Source organism: Neopelma chrysocephalum, unplaced genomic scaffold (genome assembly GCF_003984885.1).
Source record: "Neopelma chrysocephalum unplaced genomic scaffold, ASM398488v2 Primary Assembly neopelma1_75, whole genome shotgun sequence".
NCBI classification, from domain to species: Eukaryota; Metazoa; Chordata; class Aves; order Passeriformes; family Pipridae; genus Neopelma; species Neopelma chrysocephalum.
This window is the reverse complement of record NW_020897736.1, coordinates 9,147,242-9,174,810: the sequence shown is the minus strand read 5'-3', so window position 1 is coordinate 9,174,810 and position 27,569 is coordinate 9,147,242. Positions and strand designations below refer to the sequence as shown.

The following is a 27,569-nucleotide window of genomic DNA, read 5'->3' as shown; positions in this document are numbered from 1 at the left end:
GATCCGCAGTTATCTGCACTAATGCCCTGCTGGCTGGATGTTGCTCTCACCCCAAGGGCAAAGCTCACACGGAAGGGTACCCAAGAAGGGCTGCCGTTACACCCACACCTCGGCTCTACACCTCACCAGGTGTTTATGGAGGATATGGGAAGGTCAAAGACATGCACCTTGCACATGGAACTGGAGGTGCCAACTCCCGTGGTGATGCCAAAGATTAACGGCGCGCTGATAAGAACTGGGGGAAGTGGCCAGCGGAGACTTCTGAGAGTTCCCACGGACGCAGCTGTGCTTTGCTGGAGCCTCCCTGCTCCGGGGCTCCTGGTTCCCAACAGGAACAGGCTCAGCACCAGTTTGCTGCCGCCGAGATGCTCTGCCGCTGTTACCAAGGCACCTCAGCTCCCCGTGCATTTGCATTCTTCTGCCTTGTGCTTTGTCTTCTTAGGGAAGCACTTCCACAGCACAACCAAAGCCGCTGTGGTTGCGGTGGCAATGCCCCCCCACAAACGGCGGGGGCACAGTCCCCAAGTGCTCGGATTAGTAACGCTCCAGTGTACAGTGTTTTACAGCCTGGGACTCGCGCCCGACCCACTGTGCACACCTGCAGGAAGGCCTGGGCTTGCCATCACTTCTCCCCCGCTGCTCTTTGTCTGCTGCATTCACTTGGGCTCCTCCGAACAAGCAGTTTACCTTCTCCCAGGCAGGGTTTGTGCGTGGTTTCCTGTCTGTGCAGCATCCCGAACCTGACAGAAGCAGCTCTGTTTCTGCTATAGTGTCCAGACACCACAGTATCCAGAACTGTGGACTGATTTGCAAATAATTATTACGGAAGGAAGCCGTTCCTTCTATAGCTGATAACTTATCTGGTATGCATCAGCCTTTCCCCAGTCTTCTCTCTGTTCTTGCTTTAGCCACTCATCCCCAAACACGTTGTTCCTTTGTCATGACTATACACCCGTTGTGTCCACATTTAAGAAAAAGCCCTTTTTGGTGGCAGGGTTTCTGCAGCAGGACCATTTAGATTTGTTGTGGTTAAATCACATCCATTTTCTAATTTGTACCTAACACACACTCAAATCCCTCCTTAAGCCTGAGCTGTACAGGCACATTTTGTCTTTGCTGCTGACTTAATCAAGCAGCAGCGAGCTGCTATGTGCTCTCTGCAATCTCTGTCTCTTGCACTGGGAAAAAAAAAAAGGAAGGGGGAGAAAGAAACACTTTGCAAAGGGCTGCTATTATCCATGCACTACAGCGACAGCATATTTAGTGTTTGTGGCTCTGGGGCTGCAGTAATTAATTGTGTGTCTGACACTTTGGCTGGCACAGCCTTGCACCCAGAGCTTTCCCATCCCAGCAGGCACCCTGGTACCCATGCATGCCAAAATCAGTCCCCCCAGGCCCCTCTGGAAGACGGGTGCTCACCCCAGGCATGGTGGGGAGGTTGCGGGGGGAGCTGTCCAACTCTAGGCAATGCTGGGAGCTGGGGCAGCTGGGGTGGGGGGCTACACCAAGGGGCTGATAGGGAAGCCTGGAATCTCCATCCCTTCCCCACCTCATGAACACAGCCCTGCTTGGGGTCCTCCTCCCACTCCCAATCCCAGTCCTGGACACAATCCTGTAAAGTCCTCATAAAGATGCTCTCTGGTCCTATACAAGCCCCACTGGCTGGAGAGAGGCTGTCCCCTCAAATCCCCCTTTTCCTTCATTCCCGTGGCAGGTGGAGCATCCCCACCCCTCCGGGAGGAGATGAACGCTGCAAGCCCCCCTCCATCTCCCCCAGCCCCGGCTGCCTGCACAAGGAGAGGAGGTTCTGGGGGTCGGACGGGGGGGTGTTGAAGCGGGGACCCCCCGCCCGCCCTCCCCGGGGCCGGGGCTGCGCCTGCCCTCCCTCCGCCGCTTCTTGCGAGCGACGCTGCTCAGCGTGTGCTGAGGGAAGGAGGGAGGAGGGAGAAGGGAAGGAGGGAGGAGGGAGGGGACCTCCCTATCTGGCTCTATCTTCTCCGCTGCCTCTCACATGCTCCGGGAGGGCGATGCGGCTCCCCGCGTCCCGCTGAGCGAGGCCGCCTGCACCCCGCCGGGGCTGCCCGCAGGGCGGGGGGCTGCCCGCGCCCCCCTCGGCCTCCACACCCCCGCCACCCCCGCTCCGACCCTCGGGGGCTTTTATTATTTTATTTCGTTTGGGTTTTTCTTTATTTAGTTTTTATTTTATTTTATTTTATTTTTGTTTTATTTAACCCTCCTGGAAAAACAAAACAAAACAAACAAAAACAAAAACAAAGCCGCCGCTGCCTGCACCGACCCCCGCGGGGCTGGAGAGGCTGATGCGGCCGCCAAGGTAAGCGGGGCGGGGGGCTGGGGGCCCCCCCGGCCGCACGTCCCCGGCTCCCTGCATGGCCCTTCCTCCTCCGGACCTGTTGAGGCTCCCGGTCCCCGCCTGCCTCCCCCCTCCCCGGCCGGTTTTTTTTTTTTAAGGAACCTCGATTCTTCCCATTTTCCCTGCCCAGCGCTCCCTGCCCGGCTCGGCGCTAGCTGGCGTGCATGCGGTTATTCATTTATCCTCCCTTCTGATGGTTGCCACTAAAGCTGCTCCCTGCTGCGCTAAGTCAATCGAGTAATTCCTTGCAGACCACTGATGAGAACTGAAAACATCCTCCCCGGTATCTCCCCCTTTCCCTTGGATAGCTCTTCCCGGGGATGATCGCGATTATCGAGACCGGAGCGGGGGCACAAAGCTTTCCTTGAACTCCTCTGGTTGCAAGCGCTGGGGGGTCTGCCAGCTCCGAGGGGAAGAAGGTCGGGAGGGTGACAGCTGGACAGATGTGGGATATGGCAGGGATGGTCACATCTGTGGATGGGCAGCTGGCGCGTGGCTGAGCAGGGGGAGAGAGTTTGTTCCTGATGCCCTGAGTCCGTAAATGGCACTAAACCTCATCCAGGAGACGGGGGACAAAATTCAGCCCCCAGCCAGGACAGTTCAGAGGCACCGGCCAGCGCAGCCCCTGTCCGGGCTTACTGCCACTCTGGGACATGCATGTTGCCTTTCCTAAAAATTATATATATTTAAGGAAACCGGGCTGCGTTTGCAAGACAGGTGCTTTTTGTTGTGGTGGTGGTTGCGAGGCAGGAGATGAAAGTTTGGTGTTGTTTTGATGTGATTCTTGATTGCTGCCTGTTGGAGTAATTGCATCGCAATTGCTCAGAGGTAGAATCAATTTCCCCAAATTGAGATTTTAATGGGAGCTCGCAAGCTGCTGTTATGTCATGTGGTTTAAGGCGGCGTTGGATTGCATTTATTTTATAAACTGGATACTTTCGCAGGCGGCGCAGGGATAACAGCACCACCCAGCGGGGCCACAGCCCCGGCCCAGCCCAGTCCCAGCCCAGTTCCCCCCAGTCCCGGCTCAGCTCAGCTCCAGCTCCAGTCCCAGCCTTAGTCCCAGCCCAACCCCAACTCAGCCCAGGCTCAGTTCCAGTCCAGCCCAGCTCATTCCCAGTCCACCGCAGTCCCAGCCCAGCCTTAGTCCCAGCCCAGCCCCAGCCCAAGCCCCGAGCCGGGCACACCCGGGAGGATGCCTGGTGCCACCTCCGAGATGATCCCCCTCCACAAAACTTCCCAGTTTCGTTTGCCAAAGTCCTACAGAAGTGTTGGAAAAGTTGTTTGAGTTTTTCCCCCCTGCTCATAATAAGGAATGTCTCTTTCTCAGATATTCAGGACAAAGTTTTAAATCAGCTGAGGACACTGTCACTTAGTGTTTCATGACCGAGAGGGCAGGAAAGGTTTCCTGTGTTGGGTTGTATTTCTGGCCACTGCTGTCAGGAATTCACAAAAGGGGACTTGGGAAAGGTGATTTGGTTTCACAGAGCTTTTTCCATAGGATCCTTCAAACACCCCTTGCTCAATGGGCTGCAGATGTAGATTTGCAAACACTTGATGCCATCTCCCACCTTTAAACGAGATGGAGGAGATGTCCTTAGCTGACCTGTCAGTCAGAGATGGGGAATTAGAGAGCTATGTTTGCACTTTCTCAATATATCAGGAGCTTTTAAAAGCAGCAGAGAAAGACTGTCCCGTTCCACAGCCTGGCTTCTGTCTCTGCTGATAAACACACAGTTCTCTGCAACTCTTCTGGTGTCCCTGCCCAGGGCAGAGGGGCTGGAACTAGATGATCTTTAAGTCCCTTCCAACCCAAACCATTCTGTGATTCTGAGCATTTTTTGGCAGTTCAGATTTAGCCATCTTTTCTGCTGAGCTAACATTTGGCCATTTGAACTCGGTCTTGGGAACCTCCCAGCCCGTCTCCTATGTGTTTCACAGGGGAGCCTAGATGTGAAGAAGATACACTAAAGAGATATTGCTTGATATTTACCCCAAAGAGAAGACTAGGCCAGGAAGACCAGCTCCCTGCAGAGAACTAAATATACAGATGGTGAATTCCAGCCAGCCCTCCAAACACTGCCGAACAAGGGATGGCTACATGCTCCCATGTGTAGGAGTCAGGCTTTGCAAGCAAGGGAAGGGGAGAGACACGAATGAATGTCACCAGTCAAAAAAAAAAGTTGACTTGATGAACTCTGAAAATATCGCTGCTTGTTTTGCTTTCTGTCATGGGTGACAGCCCATCTTCCCTTCCCCTTGTCCAGCCTGGCTGGTTTTCAGCATTTAGAGGTGATTTTTATGGCTGTGAGCTTGAAGGAGGCATTTTGAGCAGAGAGGGTTGCCCACCACGACTTCAGTGGGGGCTGCTGATAGTCCACAAATCGACAGATGCAAAGATGCAGGTCAACAAAGCATTCTTATATTTTACTTATTGGTGTTACAAAGCTGTATTTTATTCCACCTTCAACCCACTGGCCTCTTTTTACACAGCCAGGTTGGTGAGTCTGTTGTTCACAGGGGCAGCTGTGGGGAGGGGGATTATCTAAACCAGCAAACTCCTCTCTGCACTTTGCTATGCAGGAGTGGGTCAGTCTTCTGAGCCCAGTTCTGTGCCATCACTTCTGCCTTCCCCTTTCAGCTGCTGCCCAAGTTCACTGCAGGGCAGTAAGGAGACCTTGAGAGGACACTTTCCCTGTCAGCTGCTCTACCTGCAAGGCAACTGGTTGGTAGGGAAGGGGGTTTAGATGTGTATTCAGCAGCTTTGAGGTGCACAGCTCAGGGAGAGCATCTGCTTGTTCAGCCAGGGAAACTGTAAAATGATAAAAAAATTGAGTGATGAGTAAAAGGAAGGTCTTTGAAATTAACTGCAGCATTTTCCACTATTGCAGACATCAGAGGTGGCTGTTACTGCATAAAGATGTTGGGGTTTTGTTGGTTCTTGTTCAGAAGTTTTTTTTCTTTAGTAAGGGCACTGTTCAGAGCACAAGTGTTTGGGTTTACCTCCACAAACATTTTTGGATCAGCTGTCAAACTTCTTCAGACAAAAACTTGGGGGTTTCCACTTCAACTTCCTTTCCTCCTCCTTTAAGGAGCAGTTTGCTTTTTGGTGCTTACCCTACACACATATCACTGCAGAACATTTCAGGATTAGCTTTTCGCAGGGGTGATCATGGCTTATCCCAGACAGGCCATGAGATGAATACCTTATCCTGAGGCAGAGCAGGCAAAGGCACATGTGTGGAGATAGTGGTGTGAAAAGTGGTCACGCAGAAAGTTCATGGGAGAGTCAGGAGCAGACAAGGAGCCTTGACATCCATTCCTCTAACTACTAGTTGCAGTCCTCAGAAATACCCATATTTACTGTTTTAGCCATATAATTACAGGTAGTGAATAATTCCATTAGGAAAGCTGTAAGGGGAGCTCTCATCTGCAAACCTTTGGGTGCAAATCAGCCACATCCATTCAGCCCCACTAAATCCCACAGCCACGCACGGTGTGACGCAGGGCAGAGGAAAATAAAGTTCAGGCTGGTGATCTCGGCTGAGTGTCCCATGGGAACTGGGAATCTTCCAGCTCATCCTGAAAAAACCTCGGAGAAGGCTGTGATTCACAAGTCACCCCTCTGCAATGACAGCAAACACGGGGATCAATGTGCAGATGACCGTGGAGGTGCCTGTGCCCTGGGGCTGAGCCGCTGCACGGCCGAGCTCTGCTGTGGTTGCGTTTTAGTGGTGGGTGGTTTCCCACACACTGTTTGCAAAGAGCACTGGGCTCAGTGCTGCCTAAACAGGGAGTCCTGGACGGGATTTAAGAGGGAAAACACAGTTGCTCCATGTTTCCAAGCCTGGATATCCCCATTAAGCAAGGCAGAGACCCGAATTTCACACAGCCTGTGATTCAGCAGGCAATTTAAAGTCCAGGTCTTTGATTGAGCTAATCAGAAAGGCAAAGGTTATTTGAAAAACATAGGAGGGGGAGCAGGATCTCAGAAACGCACCTTATTTGGGGCCTTTTCCTCCCTGAAGTTACGGTTTGGACACATCTGTTGTTTTCTCCAGCGAAATCCGCTGCTTTGATCGGTGCCAAGAACAGCAATCCCATTTGCAATGCATGATGCAACGGAGCAAAATCAAGGAGAAATTTTTACAAACTGGAGCCAGGGGCACCCGACCGTTGCTTTATGGCAGTGCAGTTTTCCCTACACCAAAGGCAGAGTTTCCATCAAGGGTCTTATTTTAAATATGAGGCTTCAAACTGGATTCCAGGCTATCGTTGCAATGTGTCAGCTTGCCCCAAAACGGCAATACCAAAGTGGTGCTTTAGCTCAAACCATCAAAACAGCCTCACAGCAGCTATTTAACAGCTGGGTTTTAAAAGTTCATAATTCAGATTTTTTTTTTTGAGTTAAAAATAAATAGATCATGTTAGATGTCATCAGTGGGGATAACAGCAGAAGTGATATTTTTCATTTTGAAATAAAAGCAAAAGTCACATTGCAAGAGGCGAGGGTGAGAGCAAGAGAAAGGAATTTGGGGTCTGAAACCCCATCCCCTGGACCTCCCCTCCCTTTCCTGGGCTCCCCCTAGCTCACAGACCCTCTCCCTCCTCCCTCCGGGCTCCTTCCAGCCTCCCAGGCCCCTTCCAGCTCCAGCTGCCTACACATCCCATCAGCAGGCATTTCTTCTTGGGTGGTAGGAGCAGCTGGCAGGGTTTGGACATATTTGCCCCTGTTTGACATCCCCCACAAAGAGGTGCTTCGAGTCGGTGTTCCTCCCACACTGCTTCTGCTACAGGTCTGGATCCGGCCTGCCAGCTTTCATCTCCTGCCCAGCTCTGCCCGCTCTGGCAGCTCCTCTGCACACAGAGCTCCTTCTGATTTTAGTGGACACCATCTGACTGCAGCTCTAGGGCCAGCAGGACCAAGACAGATCTCCACTCAGGCAGGAAAGGCCACAGGATTTTTGGATCCCATCTGGGTCCCAGATGGAAAAGCCTCAGTGTTTTAATTCCTGTTGCAGCCTGGATAAAGCCTCAGAGAAGCTCCTCCTTCATTTGGAGGCAGGGGGCTCACACCCCTCACAGAGAAATAGGTGTTAATAGATATCTTTGCTTCTTGGATATTTATTTCCATCTCCTCTTCCTCCTTCCATGGGATATTTGTTGTAGGTGAATTACAGATTCCATCCGAGACAGGGAAGAGATCACAAACTCTTGTTGGAGACTTTAAGCTACTGTCACTCCAAAAATCATCCTTAAGGATGTTTGTGAGGTGGAAACTAAAGAGGTTTCCAAGGACAACTAGAAAAAAAGTCAAGGAGCATCCCAGGCCTACAGCCTATAACAAGTTGCAGGAGAGAAGACCCATGGTCTTACAGAGTTGGAAGAAAGGTTGTGTAAAACAACCAGCCTCCCTTCATTCTTTGTATAAGAAGCCCAAGAGAAAGGAGATGAAACATCGGTGTGGCAAGGGGGCATTCGATCAAAGGAGGGCTAATGATCCAAAACAGGGAAGTTATTAAAGCCTACACGCTCATTCAGAAGTGAAGTTGTCTTAGTTCACTGTGGCTAAAACATCCTTCAAGGGAAATTTTTAAGAGATCCAAGCTAATGCCTTGCTCCTGGCCTAGCCCTCTCGTGGGTGGAGCCGACACCTGAGTTGGTGGGGATTAAGATCCAATCTGCTCACCTCCTCACGCTGTGGCATTGCAGGAGGTGGAAAAGAGCAGGATCTTGAAGCCCAGCAGGCAAATGCCTGTGTGCTCCAAGCTGCTGCTCTGTCCACATGGGTCATGAGCAGGTAGAGTTCTCCTCGGGCTGCTGTCTGCCTGGGGGCAGCCCAAAGGGTCTCTAAGGGGGATTTACAGAGTGAGACTCTCAGGACAGTCCTACCAACACACCTGGTGAGACTTTCCCCCAGCAAACGCCGAACAACCAGTTCTATACGTGGGCTGGTGATGCAGATGAGATTGTGGTGGAGGTCCTGAGAGAGTGTAGGTATATGTTAGTCCACTCCATCAGTCCTTGGCAGGCTAGCAGCTGGATTTGGGGTACCTGACAGTTATCCCCTTATCTAAGGAGTGACAGCCTAATGATAAGGATCTATGAAACTTGCTGTAAGTGAGTCACCTGGCCTTACCTCACCACTGCCAGTGCCAGTGCAGGTGAATGACCTGGATCGGTTGTGAAACACTCACACCTACCATGCTGCCAGGGCTGGGAGGACATGGAGGAGCTCCTTGTGCCGGGGCAGTCCATACCCCAGCAGGCCGGGGTCCTCAGCATTGCTCTCACAATGAATCCCTGCCCCACACCAGCTGCCTGGAGACTCCCTGACTCAGTTTCCCCCTCTGCTGTATGACAGCCCCTTTGCCCCAAATTGATTAATTTTTGGGCAATCCAAAGCGCTCTTGTCAGGCCCATGGGAAAAAGGCAGAGAGGACACAGTGGGTGTTGAGACCCGACGGGATGGGAGGAAGCCCCTCTCCCAAATTGCCACCGAGGTGCGATGCGTGACGGTGGGGAGGAGACGGGGAGACATCAAGAGCCCTTCCCGCAGCCCATCTTGCGTGGGACCACCGCCACTCCCTTCCTACAGGGCACGGGAGAGTTTGATGGCTCCATCCACAGCAGTAACCCCCTTGCCTGCCTCTCGCCGGCTCTTTTTCCCCGCTCCCTCCCTCACTCCCATGGCCGCAGTCGCTCCCGCCCCTTCCCGCAGCATGGCCGGGGAGGCGGGCGCGCTCAGAGGAGGAGGCGCCGAGGAGGATGCAGGCATTGGGAGGCAGCGGGATGATTGATGGTTTGGGCTGGTTTGTAATGGGAGGGGACGGAGAGGAGGAGGAGGAGAAGGAGAAAAAGTCTGTGTAATCTTTCAGTGCGGAGCCCGGAGCTGGGGCCGCCCGTCCCTGCCGCGCTCTGCGGAGCCATGTGGGGCTTTTGATTTCATTTTTCCCCCAGTTCTTTCTTTCGATTGATTTATTTTTCCCCTTTTTTCTCCTCTCTTCCCTTCTCCCCCCTTTTTTTTCCCCCTTTTTAAACTCTTCTTCCAGGGAGAGGATAGTGGTTAAAGCTCGAGCTGGATGGATGGGTATGGGGAGAGGGGCAGGATCCACAGCCCTGGGACTTTTCCAAATCCTCCCTGTCTTTCTCTGCATCTTCCCTTCAGGTAAGAAACAGCCTCCTTATTTTGCAGACTTCTTCCCTGTGTTTCTGGCAGCCCTTGGATCGCCGCCCCCATTCCCCTGTCCGTGGGCCTCTTTCCCTCTCCCTCTCCTCGCAGCAGTTTGCCACATGTTTAAAATAAGCAAGTGGGGCTCAGATTTGGTGCGTGCCCCCCCAATTCCCCTTTCCCCGAGCAGTTGCGGTGGGTGTTTTTCCTTGACCTCATCGTCTTTGTCTCCCCGCTCCTCATCCCACAAGGAAGGATATGGTGGAAATCAAAGCGGCGAAGGCAGCCGGGGGGGGGGTGTTCCTGACAGCGCCAGGTTACCTTGTTCTCCCCTTCCCGGGTGCCGTGAAAGGAAGGGGGACACGGGTGGGAAGGGCGGCACACTTGAGCTCCCCGACGCCAAATTTCTGCCTTGAGAGCACTGGGGTCCCCGCTCGGAGCGCCCCCGGGAAGGGCAGAGCCAGGGAGCGGTTGCGGAGGGGTTCAGGGGGGTCGTTGCTTTGTGCTTTGGGGAAGGTGGGGTGTGCAGGGGGTCGCAGGGCCCCGCGGAAGGGGGAGCGCGGCCCCGGCGCTCACCTGGGCCGGCGGGCGGAGGATGCGCGGGCGCTCCGAGCGGGCGCCCCTTCTCCCCGCAGCTCCTCCCGGGGGTTTGGGGGCTCGGCATCTTTATTTGGTTGGAAATCTCGCCCCGGCTGGGCTGGGAGCTGTTGTGCTGTCCGAGGGCGGGATGGCAACCAAATGGTCCCGCGAGCATCGGCACCCCCGGGCCGGCCGCTCGCACCCGCCGCGGGGCTCGGCCCCCCCTCCAGCCCCAGCCCCGCTGTTTGTATTGTGTCAGAAAAGGGGAGAATTTCAGAATTACAGCTGAAAACGCCATCTGTTTCCAATGAATCCCCCATAGTTTTTCACAATGTTTTTGGCAGATCTCTGCCTGCAAATTCCTTCAAGCCCTGAGTGCTTGTTTTTGTTGGGGGAGGGGAAACCCAGTCCACAGAGGCGGATTTGTTCCTTCCAAAACTCTCCAGTTTCTTTACCTCTTTTTTTTTTTTTTTCATTTGCAAGGGGGGAAAAAAAAAGGAGAGAAAGCAGGAGGGAGAAAGAAAAGCTCTAAGGCTTAAATCTCCTCATCTCTCTTTATTTTAGTTTAGTAAAACTTTCCTTTTACTCTTTTTAATTTATTAATTTTTAAATCGCCTCTGCCTTTCTTTTGCATAACCCTAGGTAAAGCAGTCTTGCACACACATGTAGGAAATAAATAAATAACTACTTTCTTTACGCCCTTCCTCCCCTTTTTGCCCTCTTCGCCCTCTTCCGAAGGCGAAAGGAAAACCTTTCCAGCGCTGGCCCTCTGGACCTCACTTCTCCCATGGGACTTCCCAGCAAGGCTGGAAGCTGAACCCCCTGTTTTTTCTGGAAACTCTGGAGCTGTTCCCATATGTGTTGCTTAACGCCCTTTTCGGAGCGGTTGAGTTGCAAAGCGTCGAGGCTGTGAGATTTACGGTGCAAGAAAGAACTTGATAGGAGATCTGGCTGGCTGCTTTGTTTGATTCTCCCTTCAGCAGTCAAATAAGGTGCAAAGAACTGGCAGAACGAGGCGATCCGGAGCCCGCGGGAGTGGGGCGCAGGCGGAGACGGGGCTCCCCGTGCCCAGGGCTGGGAGCGCGCTGGGGGCTTTTTCGAAAGCTTTTTGGGGTGGGAAGGTAGGGAAAAAGGGGGGATTTATTCCTTGACATATCCTTCGCCCCTTTTTCCCTGCGCTTCCTGGGAATTTGTGGGTTCCCAACGGATTTCCAGCAATGAGGAGGCTTCGCACCCCTCCTGAGAGCCCTGGGTGAGCAGGGCCGCTGGAGGCTGCCCAGGCGGGCGCTCGGCGTGTCAGATCAGTGCCTCGCCGAGTCCTGCCCTATTTATTTATTTGCTTAACCCCCCCTACACTCACACCCCGGGCTGGATTCCCACTTGTGCTGCTCTCACACCGATGGTTTCACCCTGCTGCCTCCTGGGCGGCCCCCACCAGTGAGTGCCCTCGGGCTGGGGGCACTGACGTGGGTCAGGATGACCCTGGGGCAGCTGGGGAAGGAGGTCTGGCCAGAGCAGGCCACTGCTGACAGTTTTCCTGGCAGAAGCCCTCCTTGGAGCTTGTGCCAAGTCCCAGTGTTGGATGTTCACAGGCGCTCTCCCCTTCCAGCTGAGACCCTGATTTCCTGGGGTGCTCGGCTGACCCCCGTCTGTGCATCCCAGTACGGGCTGTGCTGAGTTTTCTTGCAAATTCTTTTGTACCCTTTTGTGCTTCCAAAATCTGGCCCTGGGTGTTTTGCTCCAGGTGCATCAGGTTTTGCTCTCCCCCTCGTGCTAAGCTTTGGCTGTCCCTGTTTGTTTTCAGCTTTGCCACTCCTGCCTCCAAAAAAATTTGGAATTTTCAAGCCTTGGTCCATCCAGGCAATGCAGTAGGTTCTAGATAAGGATCCAACCCTACTGGGAGATGGATGGGATGGGTTGATAAATGGCTTTTGTCTCAGTAGCAGGGAGGTGATCGCAGCATTAAGCTGAAATTGAGATGGGGGCTTAGAGGCTGCCGAGGCAACACCCCCACAGTGCTGTAAAGGGGGAGCCCAACCTGGGGAAGGTAGCAGCAGGGGAGGAGGTGCCAGTGCGGGATGTTGTCAGGGCAGAGAAGAAGGGAGGGATTCAAACGTAAACCTGGAAATATTTTGGCTTCCCTGTTTTGTTGCTTGCTCGGAGCTCATCTGGTACTTGGAACAGTGAGTTCTTTGCCATTGCCAGAAAGGCTTGTTGTGGGGCCGGAAGGAGGCACCTTGTTTTTAAAGGAGATGAGGTGGATACGTTGCTTTTTTCCACAGAAAATCATTAAATTCCTGGCCCTTGGTTACTGGGAACAAGGTGATATTAAGAATGACTGGATTTATCATGGGAGCAGCTGGGGTTTCTTTCTCTGTGGCCTGGACAGCTGTGCCGAGTCGGATGTGCACATGAAAGTGCTCACAGGGCTGGGCAGCCACAAAAACTTCCTGACCTGGGGGCTCTTCTCGGGCTCTGCACCGACCTGCTGTCCCTGGAGAGCCAGTGCGGCCCCAGTGACAATGAGTTTTGTGGTCTCTCTTCTGGCTCCCTAATGGGCACATCCCATGAAGTATTGTAGGCTCTGGCAGGGCAGTGTGTGGCCCAAGTGAGCCCCTCCTCAGCCCGTCAGTCCCTCAGGGGATCCCACAGCCAAGCCCTACTGCTCTCAAGGGATGAATGTTAGTGGGACAGTGAAGAAGGTCAAAGATGAGGGCTTGTGGTCCATTTGGATGAGTGTGATTTGGTTTGATTTGCTTTTCCTCTTGGAGCAGACACCAAACTTGGAGTAAGGGGGAGTGTGGGAACCTAGGACCAAAAAAGCCTCAGGGTCCCAGGTGGTTTGAAGGGGGACGAGGTGAACTCAGGGCTGCTGCAGTCCAGAAGTGATGTGTGCTGGGGTGATAGGGAAGGGTTTTTGGAGAGCATGGGGGATGCTTGGAGGTGCAGCTGTGGTGGGGCAGGTGAAGGGATGCCCTGGCCTTTTTCAGGCTGTCCTGGCAAATCCCATCTTAATCAGGAGTAAACTGTGCAGGCAGGGCCCTGCTTGACCATGCGCAGCATCCGGAGCACAGTTGTTAGAGGAGAGCTCCTAAATGCCTTTAAAAAGCTCTGTAGCCTGCACTTGGCAGCTACTGGGATGAAAAGAAGAGGATATTTATTCCCTTGTCCGTGAGCTCTCAAAATAACAGGGCGTTCGATTGTAGCCTCAAGATTGCTTTGCACTCAAGTGCAGCCCGGCTGAGTAAATCACTGCTCCACCAGCTGAAATTCCTGCAGCAAGGGGGAGAATTGAATTATGGCCAACTGCAAAACCAGATGCCATCCCCTTGATGAAGTCATCGGGCTCTCACTGCGGAGAACAAGCTGGCTCCGACACACACAGCCCTGGTAGGCACAGACTGAACCGCTCTGTCTGACCGTGCTGTGTGGGGTGGCCGGGGGCTCATGTCCCACAGCTGTGGGGACAGCAGGTCCTTCAGAAGGGTGTTGAATCCCACTTTCTGCTGCATGAGCATTCACGGGAGCTTGACCATTCAGTTCCCAGCAAGCGGAGCTATCGCTGACATACAGGGTTTTATGGGTCAGGCAGAGAGCAAGCTTCACTTGAGCCCAAAGAATTTTCTCCTCCCTCGGTTTCCTCTCCTTCCTGGACAGCTGTTGACTTTGGTCCCCAAAGCCCTAGTAATGATCTATGGCGGTTTGGGTTTTGGACAAGCTACCTCTTTCTCTTGCTGTGTGACACACTCCAGCTGGCCCTTTCTGAGATGACAAGGACATGTGGCAGGACATTTTAGGGATGGATCATGACTCTGGGCTTTGCCAGCTCACAGTGATGAGAGTATCACTGTACTGGGGATGGGAATGGGGGAGCAGCAGAACTGGGGGTGTGGATTCAGTTAGAAAGTTACTTTTTCTCTTAAAATTAAAACCTGAGCCCAGGAGGGGCAGCAATCTAATGCATTTAAAAATAAATAAACTTCTGAAGGTCTGTGGCTGTGAAGGATGGACAGATATTGAGGCTTCTGTGGGGCATGAGAGATGGGGAGGGAGTCTGGTTCTGAGTGGGAGCCCAGCCTGCAGGAAAGGATCCACAAGATCCCCTGCATCCCTGGGAGTGGCTCCAGCATCAGTCAGGTGTCCACATGGATTTTTGATGGGCTCATGGGGCCATTGCCATCCAGCCGGGCAGCTGCCACCCCACGCCCTGCACAAAACCAACGCCTCCGATTGAGATGCCGCAATTTTTTGGCAGGCGTTTAATTGTATAAATTTGCCTCATCCAGATTTATGTGCTCCAGGCTTTTCTCCATCTCGTTGTTTTGTATCTCATTTACCTCTGCGTTTGAAGGGTAGAAATTTCACAAGAGCACGGCAGGGATGATTATTCCTAGAGGGAATCCACACCTGTGAGCAGAAAGCGTTTCCCTGCCAGCCCCGCCGCGGCCTGGGCGAGGGGGAGGAGGGTGAGGGACCCGCTGCCACACCTGGGGGGCCCCCGGGCGCTGGTGGGTGGCAGCTGTGCCTTCAAAGGCACCCTGGGAAAACAGCTTTGGCACGGGGAGAGTGATGTCTGCTGGAAACCTGAAACACTCAGCAGTGGGGGTGGCTGGCAGAGGTGACCTTATCCAAGTACCGCTGCTTCAGAGGGAGGGGGACATGGGTGGTGGTGGCTGAGGGAGGAAGCTGAGGGTGATGTATCCTGCAGGGATGAGAGTGCAAATCCACCTCTCTTCCCACCGGGCTCGTCTTTGGTGAAACCCCTCACATCCTCAGTGTCCTCATCTGTAAAATGGACTACTTCCCCAAGGAGTTTTACCAGCTCCTGGGAACTCTTGGTGAAAACGTCGGGGTGCTCTCCAACTGGGAAAGTCAGGTGTGCAGCTCCACAACAGCTTCCCAGCCTGCAGCACACTGTGGTGCAGAGCCAGCACTTTTAGTGCCCTTCTGCAGATGGAGAGTCAGAGGAGATCACTTCCCTATTGCTTCCCTCCTTCCTCATCCTCCACCCACCAGCTTGTAGTGGACCAAACCTGCATCCTCTGAACCATCCACTGGTGCTGCTTCCTCTGAGCAGGTGAAAGCTCAGTGTTTGTGGCAAAGGCAGCGCTGAGGCCTCAATCGCAGGAGGAAGATTTAAGAGCGAAGTCTGTGACCCCATTGCTGCATTGTCTGATTCCTCCTCTCAGCCCATCATGCCTACTGAATTTCCCAAGATTTTCCAGTAGTTCTCAGAGCAGCATGGCCCTGGCTGCCACCTCCATGGCTGATGCCCTCTCCGGTGGTGTCTGCTCACTCTTCTCCCTGCACGGGGATGTCGAGGCGAGGCTGGAAGAGGCTGGAAGAGGTGCGGGGCTGGCCGGGGGGCTGAGGAGAGATGCATTTGCTCCCGCTGAGCATGCCGGGTCAGCAGTAAGCTGACTCTCCAAGCCAAAAGAGCTGACTAAGTGACAGGAGCCATCAAGGGCTCCTTCGGCAGCATCCGACAGTTTGTGCTGTAGCCGGTGAAGACACTGACTCTGCTTGTTTCCTGCCTGTACTTGCCCCGTGTCTCTGCGACGCCTGGAGAGGAGGGATGGGGGGCCGTGAACTCGGTGCTGAGGACAAAAGGGAGTTGGCCGTGGCAGGTCCTCCAGATGCTTTAGTGATTGACACAGGTTGAAACGAGAAAACTCCATCGTGTCCTTCTTTTGACTTAAAGGAACTGGTTTCTCCTTTCCCCAGCATCCTCTTGAGCAAGACAAGGATTGGGTTAAACGAGGCTGTGTGGATTGAGGTGTGCGCTCTGGTACATCTAAAGTTACTCTGTCGTACACAAATACAGCCTTTGCCTGGATTTAGTGCATGTGCTGCTTTTGCCAGTGGAAAAGAGCACAAACCCCCGGCCCCAGCGTGGAAGGTGGCCCCACCGAGCCAACCTCCCCACGCACACCCTTGCAAAATATGAGCCTGAGCTCTTTAAGAGTCAGGTTTATTTTTCTCCTTCAGTTCCCTCCTCCCGGTCCTGCCCCCACTTCACTGCAACTGAAACCTGATCTAATCCCTTTGCACATGGGTAATTTATTGGTCTATTGGGCTTTTCTTGATGGCAAATTGCATTGTCTTTCTTCCTGGGTTGAGGCTTTGGAGCAGTTTGCTGCATTCCTGCAGCTCTTTTCTCAGGGCTGATCTTTCACACCCCCTCTGAGCACAGTCAAATCAGTTTTATTGGGCCTCTTTGTTATGCAAACAAGGCAATAATAACCAGGCTATTATTCTGCAAGATTGTGCTTGATTAACAGTTCAAAGGAGGTCGCTGGAAGAGCCCGGCGCTGCCTTCACGCACAAATCCTTTCACCAAGCTTGGGTCAGGTGGCCCTTGGGTCTTCCTCACCCCAGGGTGCCCTGTGGGGCTTCGGGAGAGCTGCCCCTGCCCACGACACCCCATCCATCATCCCTCAGGGCTGCTGATGGCACCGATGGCTCGTTTCTCTCCCTGGTGTGACAAGGCGCCGGTTGATCCGTGTCATAAAATAGAATCACAGAATGGTTTGGGTTGGAAAGGACCTTTAAAGGTCCCCTTGTCCAACCCCCCCCCCCCCCCCGCCACTGGCAGGAACGTCTTGAATGTTTCCAGGGATGGGGCACTCACCACCTCTCTGGGCAACCTGTGCCAATGTTTCAGCACCCTAATTGTAAAAAGTGTCTTCTTTATGTCTGATCTGACAACCCTCCTGGGCATCAAGATGTGGGACCAGCATGGCCATCATTGGGGTGGCTCATGTAGACTTCCAGCAAAGGGCTCAGTTTTTGCTTTGGACTCCCGAAAACTTGCTGGAAGGGATCCCTTCAGGCATGTTTTAAGCAGCAATGTGATTTATTTTTTTCTAACTCTTTTGGGGTCATTTTGGTGCTGGTGGTGACTGCTGTCCGCCTGTGAGCAGAGCAGCCCACATCTCCTGGCAAATGTTGCTGGTATTTAGCACCTCAGAGAATCGTGCCTTTCCTATTGAGGTGTCAGCATAAATATGTTTATTTAGATTACTTAAATAAATATGTGTTTAGGAGCCTAAGTCTGGGTGCTCAGATCTGAGGCCAAAGGTAATTACGTTTTACTGTGTTCTCTGAAAAAGCCTTTTACTGCATGTGTGAGGCTTGCACATCTACACTTCAATCCATGTATTTGGAAAAACGCAGGATGATGTATTTGCATCACATGTGGGTGATGAAATACTTTCCAGCCCGTTAGTAGATATTAAACAACATCTCTTAGCAGTGAACACTTTAAAATTAACAGGTCTGGTTAAAATGCAATCAAGAGTCTTAAAAGAGTTGGCTTTTGCTTACTGAAATTAATTTCCAGTAATTCTCTTTGTTAGAGAAATTACAGGAGAATAGATGAAATGTTGATTTTGTGCTAGTTTTCTGAAAGAGCGTGATTTGGGTAAACGAAATCCAGGTTACCTGATACCAGCTTAAGGGAAAATAGGGGGGCACTGGTAATTAAGTGCTGTTAAAATTAGATGTGTGCATGTAGTATGTTTGAACACTTAATTTGACAGCGAGTAATATAATGTACCGATGACAAGGGCAGAGCAGCAGGACTGGGGTCGTGTGATAACCCAAACGCCTGAGTGTGTGGTGGTCCACGGGATGCTTGCTCAATGGAGGACCAGTTCTCTCCAAATCAGGAGCTCTGGAAAAGGTCACATCTCAGTGCCTGCTCAATTCAGTGTCCCGGTGGAAGGGGCAACCTCGGGAGAGCTGTGAGCGTGTCCTTTATCCGTATCGCCTGTCGGGGTGGTAGGTTATGCAGGAAACAAGGCTGCTGGAGGGAGGTCTGATGGTGGGGCTGGGCAAACACCTTCCAGTGAGAACTTAAAAGTGCAAACCGTTTAGCTTATCTGGAGGATTGACAAGGGACTTGATTGCAGTGTGTAAATATCTTTGTGGGAAACACACTGGTTACTAACGGACCTTTTACTGCTTTGGAGAAAATCGCTGGTTCTTTTTATGTCCTTACAATGAAATCAGATAAAATCCACTTAGAACCAAGACCCGTGTTTTGTAAAGGTGATAAACTCCTGAAACAGCCCGCCGAGGAACGGGGCAGCTTTTCATTCTGCACAGACCGCAGGAATCCTCGTGGGAGGTGTACCTGAACAAATGGGGGGCACTGGGCTACACGGGGGGGCCGCCCTACTCCAGGTGGTTTTGTGATCTCCTCTGGCTTTAAGCTTTCCAAACCCCTTGGTTTCAAGATAACAAAGGAAATTTTGTCTCTGGTTTGAGTGCCACCAAGGTCTTGAAAGGAGATGATGGGGAGTTTGGAAGGTGGCTGGAGGGGTTGAAGTCACCTGTCTATGGGATGAAGGACCCTTTGCCATGGACAAGAATTCACCCAGACCTGAGGATGTCTCACAGATCCCAGGAGTGCCTTGCTGGGTTCCTGCTTGAGAGGGATTTGTTTCCGTGCTAAGTCATCTGTGGTTGAAAAACAGATCCATTGTGAGTCGATGGAAAATAGATTATGCGAAATTGAATAAACATCGTTTCTTGGCCCGGGTACAAATGAGCCTGCACCACTGTGCCAAAGCTGCTGCCAGAGGGGAGAGGCAAGGCTTGTCGGGAGGGGTAAGGGTCGTGTTTGCTCTCCTCCACAGCCTTTGTTGGCCATGGTCCCTGCCCAGCAGTGTGAGGGAATCGCCAAACCTGGTGGCCGCTGGTGAGGTTGGAGAAGTGTCCATGGGAAAGGCCAGGCGTGAGTGGATGGGGAGGGTGCGCGGCCCCTGCGCTGCCCGCGGCACCTGGCCTGGGAGATCGGGCCTTATATGGGGCCCTGAGCGAAACAGCAAGAAGGGGACGGGTGCCAAAACTGGAGCGATAACATCTCAGAGCAGAACGCTCCCCCTTCAGGCCCGGGGAGGAAGGAGATGCGCTTCCCTGCCCTCCGTTTTGTTGGGATTTTTCAATTCAGTACCTTATAAAGTCATGTGTGACCCTGGGCAGAGTGGCAGTGAGGGATGCTCAGCACTGGGCTGTGTTTTGCACTGGGTGTGGGGGGCTGTTTTGCGGAGCCCACTCTGCCTATAGGCAGCTGCAGCTCATGCCTGCATCTCCTCATCCAAGCGATTGAAGCAAGTCCTGAAAGAACAGGGGGCTGTGGCTTTATTCCTGCTAAAAAATTCCCCTCTACACAGCAGCTGAAGGGCTGGAGCAGCCAGAGTACTACTGCAGCCTGGACTCTGCTCACAGGTTGGGATGCTTTGTGCAGTGCATCCTGGTGCCTTACCGCGCTGTGAGGTGTGTGGGTCCTGTGTGTCCAGGGATGTGTCCTCCAGCTCTTCCTGGGGCTGTGCTGGCAAGTCTGTCTGCAGTGACAGTGCCTTCTGCCACATGCAACCTCAAGGCATCCTCAAGCTGTACATTAGCATAACTACTAGGGAGCAATGACTTTAATTGCCTGATGCCACAAGGGTTTGGGATAACCAGCAGTGGTGGCACTGGTCACACTCCTTTGTGCTGTTTTGACTCCTACCTTCCACTATGATAGTCCTGGAAAACCACAGTCCTGGAATAAATGAGAGAGGGATATGAAATAATAAATATGTTTAAATGTTTCCCATGCATGCAGAAGACTTAGCAGCAATGTGAGCCTGTGTCCCAGGTCAGAACGTTTTTGTTGAGTCACCTGTGGTCAATGATGAGTTAAAGGCTTTCCACAATGCTTCTTGCAGGTTTAAATGGGATGCTGCCAAGACCAAACAGCTCCCGGGTCCTCGGTGCTGTTGCTAGCATCTGAGTTTATTAAACATGAATTTTAAAACTGTGAGGAACCTGTCACCATTTCCTATTTGCACTTCACTCTTCTTGGAAACAGAGAGGAGACAGGCTTGTTTCTCACAGCCGAATTGCTCAGTGTTTTATAGTCTCATTCTCCCTTTCTGATTTTCTAGCACCAACTCTGTTTAGGTTTCCATCACTGTGATGTTTAAAACTAAAACATACTGTTTTCCCTGAAACAATGCTGGGTTTTGTAACTTTCTTTCTAAACAAATCTGAAATGCTTTTGGCACATGTGCCTTGCCAGGCTCATTCTAAACAAACCCCGAGACAGGAATATATGGGTACGCCTGCGAGAGGCACCACAATAGCATCTGGAAATGGTGGGGCTTGTCTTCTCCTCCTCCTGCTGCCTTTTGTGCCTTAGCCCATCCTGTTTCCAAGCACTCCGAGGGGGTCGATTAAGAGGAGAGGAAGGAAAATGCCATGAATTTTAAGTGGTGTGAGCCTGGGTTCACCCAGCAAGACTCCAAATTGGCAGGGGCAGAGCAGTGTCTGCGACAGTTCAGCGATGGCCAATGTGCTTTTTTTTGCACAGCTGCTTTCCAGGCTGCTCCAGGGAAGCCACACTGCCCCAGGGAGCAGACATTGCAGGGGGAAAAAAACAGGATCTGAATTTTCTTTGCCTTCCTCCTCCCTGCCAGGAAGCACCAGGGCTCCAGCTGAGCCCGGCAAAGGCCCTGCAGCCTCTGGCTTCGCCTCCGCCTGGGCGATGCACGGCGGGTGGGAAGGGGAGGCGGGGGCTCACTGGCATCCCTGTACCTGCCACGCCGGTTTTTCTCCTCCACCTCTTGTTCTCTCTCAGCGGGCCGTGGTGGGGAATGGGCTCCCAGGGCTGGGCAGAGCCACACAGCAGCCAAGAAAGAGGTTTTTTTGGCTCCTGCTTCTTTCTGGAGGCGCAGGAACACGGGCAAGTATTGTACCCATCACTGCTGCAGCCATGGGGATGGTGGGGGGGCCTCTGGCTGTGCTGCAGGGTGGGTCACGGTCCTGCTGTAACCTGGCATGTGGCTGGGCACAGCGGTTGTGCCAGCACTGGGTTTTCCCATGCCCATGGAGGATAAGGAAGAGAGGCAGATTTTTGTGCTGGTAGACCTCAGTCTGGACACAGCACCCAGAACCTCATGCAGCACAGAGCTTTGAATGTCAAACCCTAAAAAGGCATTAAAAACCCCATTGCATCTTCACACCACATTAATGATCCTCCCTTATCACTGCTTATGAATGTGTCCCATTCTTCCACGCCATGGTTTTCCCCCAGGAGCATTCATCTAAAGGCTGGGTGCTCTTTCCCGTTTTGGCTTAAATTGGGGCAGACTCTGTTGGTTTCTTTGGCTTTGATGCATGAGAGTTGGGTCATGTGAGAGGGTCACGTCTGGTGAGTGAGTCCCATCACGCGGTAGATCCGGTGTCATGAGTTCGGGCCGCGGGAGGAGGACGCAGCCTCTCGCCGGGGGTAGAGCTGGGTGTCCCACAGGCGGGCACTGACCACCCTGTGTGCTTTCCTCCCCTCTCCCGCAGTGACGTCTCCATGCAAGATCCTCAAGTGCAACTCTGAGTTCTGGGCGGCCACGTCGGGGTCCCACCACCTGGGCGCGGAGGAGGCGCCCGAGTTCTGCACGGCGCTGCGCGCGTACGCGCACTGCACCCGCCGCACCGCCCGCACCTGCAGGGGCGACCTGGCCTACCACTCTGCCGTGCATGGCATAGACGATCTCATGGTGCAGCACAACTGCTCCAAGGATGGCCCCACGTCCCAGCCCCGCCTCCGGACATTGCCCCCCGGGGACAGCCAGGAGCGCTCCGACAGCCCCGAAATCTGCCACTACGAGAAGAGCTTTCACAGGCACTCGGCCACCCCCAACTACACCCACTGCGGGCTCTTCGGGGACCCCCACCTCAGGACTTTCACGGACACTTTCCAGACCTGCAAGGTGCAAGGGGCTTGGCCGCTCATAGACAATAACTACCTGAACGTCCAGGTCACCAACACGCCGGTGCTGCCCGGCTCCTCGGCCACCGCCACCAGCAAGGTGAGCCTTGGATGTGCCCCCAGGGGCAAGGACAGAGGGGCTTCTGAACAGCTTTTCTGTTCTCCATCTCTTCCCCCATTTGCACTTCTCCTTGGGGAGGGTAAGATGGAGCGTGAGCTCCTCTGAATTAGAATGTTTGTCCCTAAATATGAGACGTACGTTCTTCTTTTATCCCCAGCCTGTGGTTTCTTCTTGAGCACGTCCAGCCCCATCATGGTGAGCAGGCTGAGGATGCTGCAGCTCAGGGGGCCACCATGGCCAAGTGGGGGATTGCAAATTTAAGAGGGCTCCCACCTTGGAACTCCAGATTGCTGGACAGCCAGCCCAGGAATCATGGTAGCACTTCTTGGGGGACACCCAAGGCCCAGGCAAACCCAGGACTGCCCTCCAGGGAAGCTGCAGCTTGCAGGGAAAAGGCTGGAGGGAGCTGAGCTCCTCGTCCTGCCTTCCCCTTTGCCCAGGCTTGTAATTGTCTCTGTGGTTTGCAGCCAAGTCAAGGCATTTTGTGGGGAACAGTCTGTTCTGGAGGTGCTTTGACAGCCTAAATAAACATCCTGAAGGTACGAGGCAAACACTGAGAAAACCCAACTGAAAATGTGCTGCTGTCATACAGCAGGACTTGTGTGGCGCGGCCTCAGCTCCAGGAGAGACCTGGGGCTGAGGAACTGGTGTGCTGCCCCAAGGTGCACAAGCTTTAAAGCTAACAGGGCAATTTTTGTGCCAAAAAAAAAGGGAGGCTCAGCAGGAGGCATCTTCTTGTTTTTGGAAAATGTCCTGTCCTGCCACGTCTGGGAGTTCCACGTCTTCTCCCTGTGTGTTGGGAGAGAAGCGTGTTGGATGGGCTGCTTCTCAGCTTGCATTGAGGTTTTGACCTGTCCCTGATAAACCTCCTAGGAGATACTCTGAACTCCTTACTCGCTAAAAGACATCGAAAACTGCTGAAGCTTGCAAGTCTGGCTTGAGGAAAGTGGTCCTTAAGGACCTGCTGGGATCGCAGGATCACCATCTTAATTGAGCCTTTTCACTCCTTATCTGCCTCACGGGCTTGTGGTGAGGAGCTATTAGTCATGAGATGTGCAGCATGAGCTGTGGAGAGCACTGCTGTGTCATGGCTGGAGGACTTTATGCTGTTGGAAAGGATGGGAGCACTCAGCCCATAGGGCTCTTTGTGTTCTCTGCTCACTTCTCCAGCCCTACCCCACTCTGGCCAGGTCTCAGTCCCCTCCAGGGACCACAAGGAAGGAGATCCCCTTTACCACTTCTCCCTCACAGGCAGAGGTGCAAGAAGAGCAACTCTGCCAGAGGTGGAAGAGGAAGCGTCGTTTGTGTGGGAAGAAGAGCGAGTTGCTCTTCTTCCCATGCAAACTCTACTGATCCTTCTCCTCAGGTCTGCCCCATAAAACCAGGTCAGCAAGGGAAGAGCAAGTGCTGTGAGGTCCTTCCTCTGGCAAGGGACCTCAGCCAGGGGTGAGGTTGGGCTCGGTTTGTATCATAGAATCACAGAATTAATTAAGGTTTGAAAAGACCTCTGAGATTATTGAGTCCAACCATTAACCCAGCACTCCCAAGGCCGCCACAAAATCACCCCTAGAAGGGCCATCCCACAGGAACACACTGAACACGTGTGTGCCTGTGTGGTTCTGCGTGGTTGAGGTGGAGCATGACATGTTCTAAGGCCCACTGGGGAAGACTCGGTTGGTCTGTGAGTGGCCAGGGAAGGGAAGAGGTCCAGCCCTTGGGATGTAAATGTCATGGGAGTGAGAGAAAAAGCTCCACTGCCTCTAAGGGAGTCAGAACTCATCCCCCGCTGCCATCTGGCAGCCCTGGAGGCGAGGCAGTGCTGCGTGCACAGGCATGCCACCACAGGCCTGGGAGTAGGGATACTCCACCCAGCTCCAGCTGCAAGGAAGATCCTGCGTTGGGCCTGGAGATAACATTGCAGATCCAGGTGGTACATTCACTTCAGCCTTTGGGTCTTGACTCCATACACCCTGTCCATATCCCTTTGCTGGAGCAGGATGACCATGTCTGGGTGGCTAAAATTGGGGCTTTTAAGCCTGAAGCACTTGCCCATGAGCTGAAGGTCACTCTCCCATCCAGACTGAGCATCCAGCTCATCCACCTTCCACACCGCTCCTGGTGGCGGCTGTGTCCTCTCAGGTGGTCATCAGTGGTTGTAACCCTGTCCCTTTCCTCCCCCACAGCTCACCATCATCTTCAAGAGCTTCCAGGAGTGCGTGGATCAGAAAGTGTACCAGGCAGAGATGGACGAGCTCCCCGCTGCCTTCGCCGACGGCTCCAAGAACGGTGGGGACAAGCACGGAGCCAACAGCCTGAAGATCACCGAGAAGGTGTCGGGCCAACACATCGAGATCCAGGCCAAGTACATCGGCACCACCATCGTGGTGAGGCAGGTGGGGCGGTACCTCACCTTTGCCGTGCGCATGCCGGAGGAGGTGGTGAACGCCGTGGAGGACCGGGACAGCCAGGGCCTCTACCTGTGCCTCCGTGGTTGTCCACTCAACCAGCAGATTGACTTCCAGACCATCCGCTCGGCTCAGGCCACGGAGGGTCGTGCTCGCAGGAAGGGGCCCAGCCTGCCGGCCCCCCCCGAGGCCTTCACCTACGAAACGGCCACGGCCAAGTGCAGGGAAAAGCTGCCCGTGGAGGATCTCTACTTCCAGTCCTGCGTCTTCGACCTCCTCACCACGGGGGACGTCAACTTCATGCTGGCTGCTTACTATGCCTTTGAGGATGTGAAGATGCTTCACTCCAACAAAGACAAGCTGCACCTCTATGAAAGGACACGGGAGCTGGCCCCGGGCAACATGGCTCCCACAGGAACACATCCTACCCTCTGGGTAGCACTGCTGTGTTTGAGTTGGTTGTGCTTGTTATAGAGGTTTGCTCCATCACACCATGGAGAACAGGCAAAGGGGAGCAGGAGGGAACCAGGGATGAGATGGAGGTGCTGGAAACCGCACGGGTTGTCCTCAGACCTCAGTCTCTCTCTTGGCCGCAAGTCCTCCACCTTCCCAGCTCTTGCCTGGGAGGAACATGCTGCCAATGGGACCGGTCAGGAGTTTTTGATGGACTGTACCTTGTCTGGACCTTCCTGACCTCTCCCCTCCTCCTACTCCCAGTAGAGTGGGTACTGAGGAACCCTTGTAGCTCCTCTCCTCGTAGCGCTCCCCCAGGTCCCAAAAATGCACGTGGTGACTGTGACACTGACGTGCACGGACGTGGCTTTGTCTTCGGAGGCCAGAGCCCGTGAGGAGGGCACAGAGCAGCACAGCAGGGCTGGACATCCTAATCGCCATGGCTGGGCTCTGCTTTTTGGGCATGTCCTGCCCACAGCCCTGTTGTTGCAGAAGGTGATGCAGAGGGCCAAAGTGGTGGGGGATGATCCCACGCTTGCTTGGCTGCTAGTGCCAGGCATCTTCTGAGTGGAAGGAGGATGTGTTCCTCAAGCCTTGGCCTGCGTTTGCTGTGGTACAAAGGGCATCTTCCGTTCCAGCCAGTTCATCCGGCTGATTCACTCAGTAGTTTCATTCCTGTCTCCCTTGTCTCTGCCCGGACCCACCGTGGACTCTTGATAGCAGTGGGAGAAACCTGGCCAGTATTCAAGTGGTTCCTGCAACTTCTGCCCAGCGTTGGATGAGTTTCTCACAGCATTTGCTCTCTGGTCCCCTAAAACTGGCAGCGGGGCAGCTGCTCAGTGGGAGACCCAATCCACACATCCCTCCAGCCCCTCACCAGCTCGGTCTGGCCCTGGGGTGGAGCAGGAGTGTGGCACTCCTTTTTTGCTGCTAGGTCTCTGCTCTGCTCCCCATCCTGGGGCCACGGCTTGCAACCCCATTGCAGACCAGTTGCACCTTAAGCCGTTCTGGGCTTGAATCAGAAATGGGGCAATGTTAGAAATCCAGCCAGGAGATGGGATGCAGCAGAGGACCCCCCCCAGCTGCCTCCAAATGTCTGTTCCCTGTCTCGAAACCATCAATAGTCTCCTTCCCCACCACGTAATGCTGCCCATCTCCTCCTCTCCATGTTCCTCTGTGGTTCACCCCATTGCTCACTGAACAAATCAAGACTACCTTTGGTCTGCGCCTTTGAGACCTCCTGATGGGTTTCCCCTCCTTTCCTCAGGGGGAAGTTCCCAGAAACAAGCCCCAAAACGTGTCACACTTGGGGGCACCTCTTTGCTCTCATGGGAGGTCTCTGGGCATGATGAGACAAGCTATAGCACCAAAAGAGGTGGGAACAGGCTAGGTTTGGCTGGTGCCAAGAGGCAGCCTGGTGTAAATACTCAGCGTGACTATTCATTGTGTCCTAACAGCTCTAGAGCTCCATTTGTAAAGCAGCAGAGAAATGCAAACTTGTGTCAATGGATGTAATTTATATTGTCTCTTTAATATATAGAGCCCTGGCATTGATCTCGTGTGACTGTACAGATGAAGAGATGTAATTGGTTTTTAAATGTTTAAGGAAAGAAAAGAAACAAAAAGATGTGTTTACTACTTTGCTCCTTGCTTTGTTTGCTGGTGCCCCAGATACTCTGTTTAGGGAAATTTTGAAATAAGGATATCACAGTTTGGAGACTCTGAGGGGAGCAGCCACTGGACCATGGCACAGGACAGTTTAATTCCCCAATGCACTAATTGTTCAGCCAGGCTGATTTGGACTTTTTATTTCCTTTGTTCAAGGAAAAAAAAAAAGTTTTTATCTTCCCTAGAAATTCAAAACTCAAGTTTTAAAAGCCAAAATTTGGGTCAGAGGAAACATTAGTTTCTTGCAGTGTTGCCCCATATCTAACTGCAGCTGTGCGCAGCATCCCTCTGAAGTCACGGTGCTGCTTGAAAGCTGCCTGAGCTGGCCCAGCCTCAGTGTGCCAACAGGTCAGTAATTCCCTTAAGACCTCCCTTTCCTGTAAAACAATCACCCCATGGCACAACGTGCTGTGGTTTAGGGATGGTTTCCACCCAAGGAAAGTCTGGTTATGGCGTGGCTCAGTCCCTCTGTCTAGGTGGGCGCTCCAGTGGTGGCCACTGGCATACGGTGGTTGGGGTATCCCTATTTTAGAAGCAAACAGTGAAGCACTTTATTTTGGTTGTGTTTGACCCAGTCCTGGTTAAAGGTGAAGTGTGGCCAAGAAGGACCCGATACTTGGAAACAAAAGAAAAAAAAATACATAGGCAAAGGGGGGGCATTATGAGAAGGCCCCCCCCACCTCCTCCCTGCGCTGAGACCCTCGGGAGTGTCACCATATGTACATACTGTAAATTATTTATTGAGAGAAACGCAAGTAAAGTTTGAGGTTTTTTGACAATAAACGAGTGGGTCTCGGTTTGTTCCCGGTGTGTTGCCTGGTGCTGTTCCCCATGTGGGATGTGAAGGCTGCCCCATTTCAGCTTTCACTCCAAAGCATCTCTCTCCCACCTCTAACCCTCAGAGAGCTCATTTCTGTCCTGAATTCTGCGAATTTCGTTCTGAGTTTGATTTATCTACAGCCAAATGAGAAAAATGAAAAGGGGGTTGGGGAAAAAAATATAGGTAATAAACCATTAGAACCTTGCCTCGCTGGGGAAGCAGATGT

General features: G+C 53.0%; 1 protein-coding gene across 1 annotated transcript; it reads left to right on the top strand.

Moving 5' to 3' along the window:
* Nucleotides 1-2,032: 2,032 nt before the first annotated feature.
* RGMA (repulsive guidance molecule BMP co-receptor a) lies at nt 2,033-27,306 on the top strand. The gene is made up of 4 exons (XM_027688234.1): nt 2,033-2,332; nt 9,424-9,539; nt 21,465-21,976; nt 24,181-27,306. Exons 1-4 carry the CDS (start codon nt 2,319-2,321, stop codon nt 24,874-24,876), a joined length of 1,338 nt encoding a protein of 445 aa, XP_027544035.1. The 5' UTR covers nt 2,033-2,318; the 3' UTR covers nt 24,877-27,306.
* The last annotated feature ends 263 nt before the right edge of the window (nt 27,307-27,569 follow it).

Excerpts from the sequence above, each read along its gene's own strand:
- RGMA (XM_027688234.1), top strand. Across the intron at positions 9,540-21,464 it reads TCTCTGCATCTTCCCTTCAG|TGACGTCTCCATGCAAGATC; the intron begins GTAAGAAACAGC and ends CCTCTCCCGCAG. Across the intron at positions 21,977-24,180 it reads CGGCCACCGCCACCAGCAAG|CTCACCATCATCTTCAAGAG; the intron begins GTGAGCCTTGGA and ends CCTCCCCCACAG.